This window comes from Falco naumanni, chromosome 1, assembly GCF_017639655.2.
Source record: "Falco naumanni isolate bFalNau1 chromosome 1, bFalNau1.pat, whole genome shotgun sequence".
Classification (NCBI taxonomy): domain Eukaryota; kingdom Metazoa; phylum Chordata; class Aves; order Falconiformes; family Falconidae; genus Falco; species Falco naumanni.
The window spans coordinates 49,804,814-49,819,239 of record NC_054054.1 but is presented as its reverse complement, the minus strand read 5'-3'; the positions used below and the strand labels follow the sequence as shown (position 1 = coordinate 49,819,239).

Genomic DNA, 14,426 nt, shown 5'->3' with positions numbered 1-14,426 from the left:
AGGATGATAGGCCATTAAAATATGGATCTGCAAATGCAGCCAGCCAAGATGGCTGAAGATGATCCATCTCTGAAATGGAGAGATGGATCATCTTCATGATGAGAAGATGCACCTAAGAGAAAGGGCCGCCCCCTTCCCAATGCCATTCTCTTTTGGGAAGAGAGGAGCCAGCATAGCTTCTCTCACTACATTCCCACAGCAGCTTTTGCTGACAAACTGGAGAAAGCAGATGGTGAAAACTTCTCTAGAGGGAGGGCTGGGGGGAGAAAACACCAAAAAAAGGAGAGATTTCTCCCTGAAGTGGGCTGGATTCCTTATATACAAAGACAAGCAGTCTATGGGGCCCTTCCTCAGCCATGCTGAATCCAGCCCGATGCAATGTGACAGTGTGGTAGTCACTACAAGTATTTCCGTCTTTGCTGTTTAACTGAATTGCTGTGGCTGTGTAATTACATAAAGGTAGTGGTTGACTCTCAAAGCATGGCAGCTCCTTGGGAACAAACCAGCCGAGGAACAGAATTCAGAGCCACAATGCCACTCTATGACCTGCTACAAAAGAGGCGGTATGAAAAGACCACATTTCTTCTCTGCAGTGTTTGTATCTTCTGATAGTACACTATGGTACTGAGGTCAAGGCAAATAACCCCCTGGTCACATTGCATACATTAACCCTTCCTGTGTAGTATTTCGCCACACAGTCATGTTACTGATATTTTCTGAAGCAATACTGGAACACTCACAAAATATTAAATTTCATTTTATTTTAGCTGGAATTGGACTATGTCCTCAAAAATATTAACATCTATATCACACCTTTCTCCAAATAATTCAATTTACTCCAGTATTAGTCAAATGTTTTGAGAGTTTCTTCGTATTGTTAACCCAATAATGGCACCATTTGTGTTTCTTAGTATCAGACTTTCTCAGAGAACTACCACATACTTTTTCACGTGACTACATTGTATTTCTCAACACCTTCTATGCAGCATAGTGGTAGAAGTACCAGTTACAAGTACTGCTGCAAAATTTTGTTCTTTAAACTTGCACAGACTAAGAAGTACCACAGCAAAGGGTAGAAACCCCTACTTACTTCGCAGGTTCTGTACAGGGAAAGAGCTGGTGCTGCTGGAAGGGGGCAGGGAGCATTTCTGGCAGATGCACTCCTTCCCATTGAAAGTCACCCGGTCGCCTGCAGGGAAAGGCAGCCTACAACAGAGGAAATAAAAGTGAACAGGTTACAGTCTCACACCTTTATCAAAATGGAGTATCCTTCCATAAAGGAACTGATCATTACTCTGGTTTCTTTTTCTTTGCTTGCCCACTTCTCATTCATGATTTTTCAGCTACTTGGAGGCTAAAGTATCAAAGGGACATATCAAATAGACAATTGCAAAAGCAGATGTTACAGCTACTTAGGAAAAAAAAAATATTCTCAAGATACAAAACCACACTGAGCACTCAAGTCCAAATCCTTGTGTATCTAAGAAATGTAGTATTAGCAAGGGTTGATCACTAACAGGATCAGTTACAGAATAAAAATAAAAGTCACATTAGAGGGATAAGTTACAGGCAAATGCAGCTGCTTTTATGTTCTGAAAATGCTGCATGAATGATGACTTTTACACATTAAGAAAACAGCACTTGTCCTCCCAACTTTGATCATATCAAAGTTCTCCTCTTAATTTACATGCTTAGAAAGGAAAAGTTGGTGAAGTCTCATATGAGAAAACCTATCCCAGTTATAAAACTCAAAGCATCTACATTACTTGTTTGCTCTACTCAACATCTCTCCTTACACTTAATTAAATCCTTCCTTTTTATCAATGTCCTTAAAACAACAAACTTTGTGCAGTGAACTTTCTTGTCTGGGCACAGAAACTGCTGATGTTGGTTTTTTTCTCTAGGCTGAGCAGATGGGCAAATCACTTCATAATTCAGCAAAGGATGATGAGGATGTAGAAACACATTTAACTCCACCTAAAGCTCATGTCCACCTAAATCCCAAGTAAGCTATCAAAATATGGCTAAGTGGGGCAGAAACATAACACAGGCCTTCTGCCTCGTGGTGATTTCCATGTGATTAAATAATCTCATTAACATTTCATCAAAACTCTGCATGACATGCCCCCACAAACACTATCAGATTCATACCAGGTTTAGAGGTTGTCTTCACTACAAAAGCTGCACAGATACCTCTGGCTAAGCATAAACGTTATTTTCTTCCCTAAGCCACCCGAGTGGCTTAGTCTACAGGTGTTGCATTTAAAAGAAAACTTTAATTACTTAAAATGAGAACAAAAGCAATGCTGTCCCTTCTTTCTAAATAATGCTACTAAAATCTATTTAAAACCAGCTCTAAGTGTTCAATCCATTTTGGATCATAGGCAATACTTTAAAAATCATGAGGACAACAGAGACTTCAGATATTTTAGGATCTTTGAATATCCAATAATGAATTCTGCTTTTCACCTTTCCTTTTTTCCCTTCACTAATGACTTTATACTCCAAATACTTGCCGGCTACCCTCTTACTTACCTAAAGTTAAGATAAGGGAAAATATTTTAGGCAAATAGCCTTTAAAATTGTCTTGCTCTTTGACACAAGTAAATGCTCCATGTGTGATTCTGGTACAAACAGGCCCAACACCATGTTAGTACAGATCCAGGAATCCTAAATTTCCACCTGTTCAAACAGGATTTTCTACCATGAGTTTTACTCAATAAACTGATCAGAAGACGACAACACTGTCTAGTATAACAGAGAGGACGTGATGGAGCCACGCTCCAGTGAGCGGCAGGTCTGTCCCATCTTGCAGCAATCTCCTGTGTTACATATCAAAAACCCCAAAAACGTTCTTTTTAGGTTGTAACTGTTATTTACAACAGATTTTTACACTGCTCAAAGTCATGAAGCCTTTTAATGTATGGAATAAAAGTTTCATGAACATCACAGAACAAGTGAGGTTGGAAAGGACCTCTGGAGGTCATCTTGTCCAGCCCAGAAGTTCATTCAAATGTACATTTGAATACAACTTATTAAATGTGATGTGATACACACCTATATAGATAATTAATATGTATGGCTAATTACCAAAAACTGTCTCAAAAATGGGGTGACACACTTTAAACACTGTCCTAGTTTTCTAGTGCCAATGTGAAAGAAACCATTTAATCCTGTTTTCATTTTAATAAAATCTTACAAAATCAAGTCTAGAACTTAGCACTATTGATTGACCTGGAACAGTACAAGCCAAGGAATTTCACCTGTTCCAGAACTGAGATAAGAACTTGTAGTTGATCTCCTATGTGTTTTTAAGAAGACATCTCATCTTCATTTACACTGATAGACTTATTATGACCACCGGTAATCTGCTCCAAATTAAACCCCTCCAAAAATGGTAACCTGCTCCACAGATACAACCACACAACTACACAGCCATACAATACCCTGACATCGTTCACTGTTAAGCATGGTTGCATGCCCTGGCAGGATATTACCATCAGAGATGTTTTGCCATAGTCTTTCTTGAGACCAAGACTGGGACTTGACTAACGACCCAGCTGCACTCTCATGAGATGTCTCGGTAAAACGGCAGTCTTTGAGCTGTTCATAATCCTGGAGATGATGATGTACTAGAAGCCATGAATGACAGATACACTGCTCTGAAGAATGACCTCAACTACAGAACATTCTTGTATCTAGTATATAAGCAGGAATAGCCAGAGGGATGGTTAATGTATTTTTTTGACTTGATAACAAAATAACAAAAATCCAGCTGAACTTCCAGCCGAATACAGAAGCCCATCTCAAACAGATGCACGAAGCATCAAGTGAAGTAGAAGGAGGGACTGATCGCTTTGAATTTGCTCATCTACACTAGGCAATTAGCCAATCTGAAAGAAAATAAGTTGATACTCAAAGAGAAGAATAGGATAATTGATCTCCTATGGCACAAAGACAGAGCTGGGTAGATGACAGCCCCAAAACATACCAAAGCTCATAGGCACCACACCATGGCATTGAGCCTCAGAGGGAAGGGCCCCATGAGCCCATAAACATATCTTACTTGGTTTCTTTGTTAAGAGCTTAGTAATTGATTTCAGGCCCTTCCATTTGGAGGGGAGAGGGCAACAAGTTCAATTCTCTGTTAAGTTTTCCACATCCGCAAGATACCTTGCTCTAAAAAAACAGGGAAATCCTCCTTGGAAGCGGTTCACCCAAAGGCATAGGCAGACATTTCCTTCCCTCGCTGGAGACAATCAGGTCTCGGAGTTTGCTTCACTATCTTATTCACTGGGAATCCAGAATTTGTACACAGCACATTTGCCAGTATTTCTGTAACATCTGACCTCTCCTTTTCACAAGCAGCCGTGCTGAAGGATTTCAACGCTGCCAATACAAGTGAAGGCACAACAGAAGGTGGTAACAGTCAGCTAACAAGGTTTCAGTTTCTGAGATCTTTAACTTGTGAGCAGGACTATATATAGCATTGTAGGCTAAAAGCAGCATATCTGCCTTTGAATACAATGACATCTCACCACCAGTCACCCACTGAACATTGCTAGGTATGGGTTTTAATTAACTGCTAATCCTTTTAAAAATATTCAGCGTGATTTTCACAGTTGGATAATCTATTTTTAAAATGAGAATTAAGAGCATCTTTAAAGCGACTCTCTGAAATGACTTGTAGGATTTTAATACCTCTGTGATTCATTTCCCAATGAATTTTGTTTTATCCATCTGCCTAGAATATTTGTAAACCCAGAAATGACTGGAGCTCACCAACAAAATTATATTGTAAAACATCAAACCATCATCAGCCTAAACCAGGGGAACTGTGTGTTGACACTAAAAGGTCTGGTCCTGTTCTTGTCCCTCTCTGCACCATGCCTCAACCTGTGCAGCTGTGGGCAAGACATTCAAGCTTTCTGGGCCAAAAGAAAATATTCCATTTTTTTCAGAGCAGATGGATCACCTTCTGTTGCTGACCTGACTGTGGCTGAACAGTCAACTAAATTTCATACAAGAAAATTAACAGAAGCATATGGTCAGGGTTGTGGGGAGCGCAAAGCTATTCATTTCAGTAGCAGAATGCAGTTACACTGGGTCAGTTGTAATATCAGACTGCAACCTAAGGACCTACAGGATCAAATTCTGCTCTGACTTGTACCTCGTACAATCACATCCCTCAAGGTTGCTCCATAGGAACAAATTTGACCCAGGGTGTTAAACCTGATAATACAAAGTAGACATTACTTGCTATCTAATGATTACATGAATTTCAGTAAGGACAAATGCTAAGTCCTGCACCCAGGGAGGAATAACCCCATGCACCAGTGCACCTTGGAGGTCAATCAGCTGGAAAGCATAAAAAGATGTAGCGGTCCTGGTGGACACCATGTTGAACATGAGTCAGCGGCGTCCCTGCGACAGAGGCAGCCAACTGCATCCTGGGCTGCATTAGTGTAGACAGCAGGTCCAGGGGTGTGAACTTCCCCTCTGTTCATTGTTTGAGAGACCACATCTGGAGCAGTGTGTACTATTTTGGGTTCCTCTGGACAAGGTTTACTGGAGGGAGACCAGTGGTGGTTGTTAGGTCCAGAACTGGATAGACCACAGGACGCACAGTCAGGGTACAAAAGAGATGGACTTGTTCAGTCTCAAAATGCTCAGGGGAGATCTTACTGACATCTAAAACTACTCGATGACATGTATATGAAATTGGAGCCATGGACTTTTCAAAGGTACAGAGTGAAAGGACAAGAGGCAGCAGACATAAACTGGAACATGGGAAATGTCAACTGAATACAAGGAAAAAAAACATTACCATGAGCGTGCTCAAATGCTGGAACAGGCTGTCCAGAGAATCTGTGGGATCTCCATCCTTGGAAATATTTTAAATTAATGCTGTCAGCAGCCTGCTCAAACTGGACTTGCTTTGAGCCAGGAGCTGGACCACAGGAACCCCACAGATCCCTTCCATCTTACATGACTCTAGGGTATAGGTATACTCCATATGTAAACCTGAAGAGCATCACAGCAAAGCTCCTTTGTTCAGGGAGCACCATATATTGATAAATATATTTAGTTTAGAATCAAAATGCCAAGAAAAACTCATTTCATTCTGATTTCAAAACTTTGGCCTTAACATCCAGATGAAGGCTGCTTCGTGAGATGCTTCAAGTAGTACTCAGTGCTGCCTAAGTGGGAACCAAATTCTTTCAAAATTCAGCAGCGCTAAAAAAAGCAATTTAAAAGGTTTAGGATATTTGAAAAGTCTGACACAATTGCTACATTTCAGAGTTAACTGAATTTCAACATCTAATTTCCAGTATTATCTTAATTTCTCATGGCATACATAAACAAAAGCTCTCAGGTTCTTTCTAGAAATAGCAGTGTTACACATACAACTATAAAGTCCTTTGCTGAAACAAACAAAAAAAATCCGTTTTCTGCATTGTTATATTAAACTGCCTGGGCACAGTTAACTACCTTCTTGAAGGTAAGAGAAATACAAGTGGATTGAGACAAGTTTTAGATCTGGATTTGGCACAAAACCACTTGAAGAACATGTGTGCAGGGGCAAGAGGCAGTTACATTATCCACTTCTACGTGGCACATACTCAACTTCTGTCAATACACTGTTTCAATTTCCTAAGTTCAGACAAAACATAGAACTTAGATATCCAAATTCTGTAATGCATAGATGAACCTGTTTAGTTATCAACTCAGAACATATGTGCTAATCTATCCCCCAGGTAAGAGTCAAACTGCCGTTCTCTCTTCATCACGTATGTGTCACAAGAAGCTGTATTTTTTCAACTTTTAATTAAAAGAATAATGAAATTAAAGGGATAACGATTATAAGCATTCCTCCAACCCGGTGAATAAACAACCCCACACACTTAAGCAATTTTTATATTAACCCATAAAACCAAACCCCAGATTTTTGATACCCTATGCACACACAGCCCATCAGTAACATTGAAATCACAGAGTCTACGTACAGTAGAACATTACGTGGACCATACATCTGATATATGCTTAATACATTTATATAACTTATTAACACTATCACAGGTATGATGATTACCCATGTCTTTCTGAAAGACTCAGTTTCCTGCCCTTGCTCACCCTGCATAAAGGCACACAGTCTTGTCCCCGACACCCACACAAGAACTATGTGCACAATTTTAACAAAACTCAGCTTCTATTGCTACAGGTAGCCTTAATTTTCTCCCTCTCCCTATTTGACTTTTACAAACACATGAACCTTTTGGAGGAAATGTCTTTGGCAGTGCCCCGGAGGACACAGCCCCTTCCAATTAATGACGCTGCAAGAATAAGATTGCTCATTTACTTCCTGGGAATTCAGACTAAGCAGTTAATCTGCACCATTTTTCAATCTATTTTGTTATTCTTCTACTCATTCCTAGTTCTAGGCATTATCATCCCAAAACCCAACAGCAGAAAACAAGTTTCACTGGACTATGAACAGCACTGGAAGATGGAACTAAGCCCTCAATCCTTATGCCAGCAGAGCAAACATGCAATTAAAACTTGATTTTGTTTAAGAACCACCTGGTCAATGAAAGACAGAGCAAAACAATCACATAGGACAATATAGTATACTGTACTTTTAATAGTTTTTCTCTGAATACTAATTCTTTTTTTTTTGCACTTTGACCTGTGGCAGCCCTGGACAATAGCATCTGAGTCCCAAGGGATGCCCAAGGATGAGCTGGATTTCTGACACACAAGCTTTTTCAGAGAGGAGGGCAGCAGTTTATCAATGCAGTGCAGAGGGCACCAGGGAATACAGCTCTTTTCTGTTACACTGGGCCACGTGGCATTCAAAAGTAGCAGTATCAGGAGGTCCAGAAAATGACTGGGCTTGCAGTACTGGCATTTTCCCACTGCTCCAGCTAGCTGTATGCACATTAGATTTTCCACTGATTTTACCATATGAAGCAATGTACACTTCCCACCAGCTTCTATTCAAATCTTGTCTTCTCTCAAAGTAAGAACAAAAACGAGTTGCTACTGTCACTGGTTTACTATTCAATGTACAAACAGTTTAAAAATCTTACTTTAGCAGCCATAGAAATACCGGTTATAGAAGTGCTTACTTAAAGCACCTGATGATCCTGCAGCATCCTGGAGACCCGTGTCATGGGTGCAAAGCCTGCCAGTGATTGCCTGCTGAAGCTGGTAAGAGCCTTGCTGGATTTCCATGAGAGCAGGATCAGCCCCACTGTCAGGCAGTCACCACCTCTCAAGTTCACACTGCTCTAGAAGTCAGATTAAAATCTGGCTATAAAAGGCAATATCAAATGCAGTTTGCATGACCAGCCGACTGCCTCGGACTGTGTGCTTTGGCCAATTATTTAAGGTTTCTGTCCGTCTGTAAGAATAAGGACAGAAATCGTACTCCTGACTCTTCCCACCAAAGAAAATGCCAAGGTAGAGGGCTTTACAATCCTGTACCTGAAACCAAACTGCTATATATTTTGCCTTTTAATAATATTATTTTTTTAAGCAAATAAACAAGTTCTTTTTCTTCTTAAACCACATCTATTTATAGTCAATCCACCTTATTTTTACTAAGGATATCACTCCAGGAAATAAATGCTGATGATGTTTAGATAGGACACAATTTCCCATAAAAAACCTAAATTATATCTGGCTTGCAAAAACTGGGGTAGATGAAGCAGTGCTGATTTAAAGCCATTGAGGACCTGCCCCAGTGTTTTCACTACAAACAGATGACAGGATTCTTCTGTTGTTCTGCACTACAAGTCAGTGTTACAACCCCCCTGGGAGACACTAATTGAATCCTGCTAGTCAGCAGGCCATTAGTTGGCTCTGATGAAGACAACATGAATTTGTGTGCGTCCTTCTAAGGAAAGTAACAGAAGCAAACGAGGGTCTCTCTACTGAAGTTTTAGATAATGGCAATTAGAAACAGTGAAATAGCTTTTAATCCAACTATTTAGCTATACAGAAGGTTAGGGACCATCTCTGATTTATTTTTTTTTTTTAATATGAAATATTATTGTATCAGGAACTTAATTTTGAAAAGCTTTAGCTTGTCTTCAGTACACATTACATTTGTAGCATATTCTAGTGAGTATTTTCACTGTATTGCAATTCAGCTCACCTGAATTGTTAGATACTTAATAAATAGTTTAGTCGTTCACTCAGAATTTGCTTGCCTTTTTTTTCTATTTTTTTAACTCTGCTACTTTTTAAGGAGTGGATAGTAGAGGACAGAACAACTATTTTTTTTTTTCCCCATCTATAGGCTATAAGTCTAATTGAAACACAACTTCATGTAGAAAACATACCTGCAGACAGCACACACAAAACAGTCTGGGTGATAGGTTTTACCCAGTGCTGAGACCACTTCTCCCTCAATGAATTCATCACAACTGAAGCACCGTGTGCCATAGAGTCTCTGGTAGTCCAAAGTACAGATGTAGTCTCCCTGTCTCACGAAAAATCCTCCTTGAGCCAGGTCACATCCACAAGCTGCAGGAAGAGAAAAGGCAGATTCAGAAGGCTGGAAAAGCAAGGCTCACTCTCTAAGACAATGCTGATTTTTCAACCTATGACCAGTATGGCTCCTAGTGGAGTATTTAAGCACTTCTGAAAAACACTTTTACAGTAAATTACATTAGTGATGTATTTTATACACTAATAGTTTGGATTTATTCCATGTAAAAATATTAACCTCAGTGCAGAGGCTGCTAGCACAGATACATCTTTAGGACTTGAGTTCAGGGCTATCACACACAACATCCATCATATTTACTAAGTTAAATGAAATGCATAAAGGGTATAAACCTTCAAAATCTAAAGCACCAACATTACTAAGAAACATCTCTGACAGATTACAATTGTCTGATACTTCTCCTGGACACAAAAGTGGTTAAAATACTGCTCCCTCTAAACATGTAGTCCGATGCGCATGGCAACTGCTGTAAACTTCCACAAGTTTACAAAATCCTTGTTTTAAATCAGATCTTACATTGACCTGATTAACATCACTCACCAAGCATGAACTGGAGGGATCTCCAGAACCACTTGCTCCTATCAAAAGCAGAGTTTTTAATCTTATCTGTCATTTGTATATTTTAAGTGAAATCTGTAGGAAAGGGTTAAAGTTGATTAACCACAGGCTTGTGAGATTTTTCAGGGGCTTTCTCCACTGAAGCAGGGATAAAGCTAGGCTGGCATTTTGAGAACACATAATATGGGAAAGGAGAGATACAACACTACGTATGGCTGAAGTCATACACGAGTAGACAGAGATGTACAAGATGATCCTCACCCATGTTGACCAGGATCTTTGAAAACAGACTTGAATTGATTTGTAAGAACTGGAATTCAAAACGGTGATTCTGCTGCTGTCCTGACTACTACTTTAAGTCATAGCACCACACTTGTTATTATGTACTTCTGCTCCTGGGGTTGTGCCGCTAGGGAAGCACTTCCAGTAGCAAATGGTGCTTCCAGTCAAACAACACTGAACAGATGACTGCGGCAGTGTCACTACTCGCATGCAGCACACAGAAGAGTGGGAATTTTGCTATCAAATTTGGGTTGTATGTACAAAACACTGCAGAGCTCCACAGTGCCTTGGCCTAAAAATAGCAGAGGTACCTAAGCGTTTAAAGTTCAACACTGAGATTTTTGCTTAGGAACCTGAGAGTCCACAGGCACTTTGGGTTTTGAACATAAAGCCTCGCAACTCACACCGAAGCCCGTCTGCAATGCCAGAATCAGTCAGCTGGCTTATAAACTATGAGAAATGATTCCAGGAGGCATCCTCAAGGCACAAAATAATACATATTCGCAGCACAGAAACCCCAGGCAAGCACAGGATCCTAAGCATTCATTCAAACACACATCCAATCACCCATCCTTTTTTTATCACCTTTCTCACCAGCTGGAGACCACAGCACAGGAGGGAGGCCTGGCCTCAAAGCCCTCTTTAAACCCTGAGTGGGCATTTAAATCCTGATCTTTCTCCCTGGAGATGGCCCCAAACGCTAAGTGACAAAAACCAGCAGCAATCATGCTGAAACTGTATTAGTGTATGACCAAGAACTGAAGAACCATGGGATAATTAACCTTTCTTGTAAGTCAAAATAATTCCAATCATATTGCATTTGTCATGGACAACAACTATGGATTAGTTGACTTACCTTGCAATACATTATTCATGTGCTTTATCTCACAGGCTTAACACATTCACTTTAACATTTTTCTTCCTCACCCTTGCTCTAATTACTGCCAAGGACATGTTTTTTGAACAGACTTAAAAAATCCAGCATGACTTGCTGAATGAGTTTCTTTCAGTCTATGTATTTCATGTAGGCATGTACTGGTGTGACAGAAGCACAAAGCAGCTATGGATTTAAGATGATGCTGACCAGCATACTGAGCTGATACTAATGACGCACTAGAGCACTTAATTGTATCATACAGTGGTTTAACTTGCAGAGTGAATCGTAAGAGAAAAAAGTTAAAGGACATAATTAGGTTTTTGAGCAGGGAGGGGTTATGTCCCTATGGGATATTTCTTTATACCAGTAAGTGGCACATCTTACTGCAGTGCAGCTGAACAAAGCCACCAAGAACCACTATTAGCTACAAGGCAGGCACCAACCTATGTATTTTGGTCTCTGCCATCCCAGAGGGACTCAGAGCTGGGCTTCCCTAACAAGAGTGAGACAAGGAGTTTAGAATGTACCCATAAATTACCTGCCACTGCTGTCACGCACTCATGCCACTACTCACCTGCTAAAATGAATGGTAAGCACAAGCAAACCTGTACGTTTCTACCGCTGGCATGGGTCCTTACGGGAGGCCAGGCAGGCCCAGTCTCACTGCTGCTAACAGGACCTCAAATGTGAGGTTTGGCAACAGCCCTGCCACCGGCATTTGGTGACACTCCTGACCTTGAAGGCATCTGCCTTTCTCTCTGCTGTCACCCAGGTTACAATTGCTATGGCTTGTTGTGCATCACTCCACAGCAGTTTGCACTAATGCACTTAATCCTGGCTTCTCAGGAAAACCTGCAGTCAAACTGATCACCCAGAGAGAGACAGAAATACAAGATATCTGGACTGCAAAATGAATGCTAAGCTTGGCGTCCTCTAACCAGGCCCCTTTCTGCATTGCCATCACTTCAGCCTCCCTGTATGTGAAGAGTGGCTGAACTCCGTAAGGAGGAACACAGATTGCTCCACATTCATTTGAACAGCAGAACGAAGATTGAGAATTTTTTTCTATCGAAGTTGTTCTAATACCTGCTACTATACTTTTCAATTAATATTAACAGCCTGACAGTCATAACAGGCCCAGCACAAGTGAACTCCATGCCAAAGTCATGGGTTCTTGTAGTGACTTTTTCTGCACACCACACTACGGTGGCGTTCATACAAGAAATGAAATGGACTGTGAGAAGGAAAAACAACTTACCAGCATACTTGCTCCACAATACAGACTCAATTACTTCATTCCTGCAAAGAGCTATTTCAAGATACATTGCTTTCTACATAAACAGTGCTGTAAATCTCACCTACCTGAACCTTTAGAGCAATAGATAGGATTGAAAAATTTAACAGGATAAGATTGTAATTAGGCAACTGGCCAAGAAGGAGGTGAAGAAGGGGGAAGCACAGCACCAAGGAAGACTATTATATTAGTACAGTTGGTTAATGACTAAGGGAAACACCAACAGGAATAATGTTCTTGCTACAACAGAGTAGACCCATGGCAATGAAGTGTGCCAATGACCCAAGGCCCATAGGCACTATCTGTGCAGAGGGGCATCTGGATACCTTGAGACATAGAGAAGGGATTTCCTTTAAATGCACAAGGTGAAATGCCTTCCATTCAAACAAGAGCAACAAAAAAACCCTCCCTTCTGAGTGGCAGAAGGGAAGTCAGGCCTGCAAATATTAGCAATCACAGAACAACTGCAAGTCATTAATGCTTTTTAAGTAATAAGAAAGGATGCACTGGGCCAAGCAGGTCCCACAGAGCTAGCTAGTACTAAAGACAGTAAACCTTGTGAGCACCCATCTAGTGCACAGGGTATAACCTGACAGTTACTTCCACAAGAAACTGATTCACGGCAGAGCAGGGCTATCAGGATGACCTACAGAAAGAAAGCCTGCTTTAAGACAGAAGCAGAACTTGGCTTGTCTAGCCTAACAATAAACAAACAAACAAAAAAACCTCCAAACAAAACCCACAAACCACCCCGCCTTAGGAAACAACAGATATTGAAACATACATCTGAGGTTTAAACAGAGAGAGTTAAAGAAAAGATGACGAATTCTGCAAATGCAATGTGAATGCTGTCACAAGAACAAGTGAGGAAACTGGCCACAAATAAATGGAGGCTGCAAATTAACAGAAGTGTTTCTAACCATCACAGAAAAAGGCTGTGGAACAGCATCTCAGCAAGAATGAAAAAAGATGGAATAAAGGCCTCAGATCTCTATAGCTTTGGAATGAAGTCAGAGCAATATTAAAACCGGATTGAGATGAAGTTAAAATATTAACCTAAAGAGACTCTCTTTTAAAGGCTAACGAGAGAGAGAACATAGAACCATAAAAAGCATCAAATGTGAGACAACTTTGGATGAAATTCAGAAAAAAATATATTCATTTTTAAATTTCTTAGGGTTTGGGTACCTTAAATCAAATACCATCCATAAAATATAAATATCAACATTCAAAAAACCAGTTTTTCTGATTAATGCTTCTGATTAATTAAGCAGATGCATCTGTCATCCTCCACAAGATCAGTGCTTAGCAATCATTACAATATAACAAATACCTGAATAGTTTTATTCAGCGATTCCCTGATATCACACGGAATTTCAAGTCCTTGAATTCTCTGGTTACAGCACAAAATGCAGGGGAAACAAGGAAAGAGGCTCCTTATTTTTCACTGCTAGTGCTACTTTCTGTGTAATACAGGAGTAGAAATAAACTGACATACAGATAGATCATAGTATACATTTATTTGAAACCAGTTAGATTTGTAATAAATTGAATGAGACTAGTGGCATGCCATCTTCAGAGATTTGAAAACCTCTTCCACTCAGCAAGGCTATTACATCTCCTGATGCACATCAGTATGACTACTGATTCAGTTTAGCGCAAAAATATTTTTATGGCACAGGATTTTAGTTTTCTTGAATATTTCTTTTACAAAGCCAGCCCCTTCTATGTTGCTAAAAACATAACTTGTGAAGGTTTTAGCTGAAGCAATTTTACATGTGCCATATTAAAGAAAAGTATTTTTTCCATTACAGGTTTTAAATGAAAACAGGCTTTTCATGCAAAAACACTAGCTACATTGTAAAATATTTCTTCAGAGAAAAATGAAAAGATTTCAGACA

General features: G+C 40.1%; 1 protein-coding gene across 9 annotated transcripts in view; it reads right to left on the bottom strand.

Moving 5' to 3' along the window:
* Positions 1-14,426, bottom strand: part of ABLIM2 (actin binding LIM protein family member 2) — a 144,615-nt gene that overhangs the window by 79,025 nt on the left and 51,164 nt on the right. For all 9 annotated transcript variants that reach the window (XM_040593364.1, XM_040593300.1, XM_040593335.1 and 6 more), the window contains exons 3-4: positions 9,348-9,531; positions 1,091-1,206 (exon numbers count right to left, since the gene is read on the bottom strand). In XM_040593364.1, the coding sequence (XP_040449298.1) occupies positions 1,091-1,206; positions 9,348-9,531 (300 nt within the window). The remainder of the gene's footprint in view (positions 1-1,090; positions 1,207-9,347; positions 9,532-14,426) is intronic.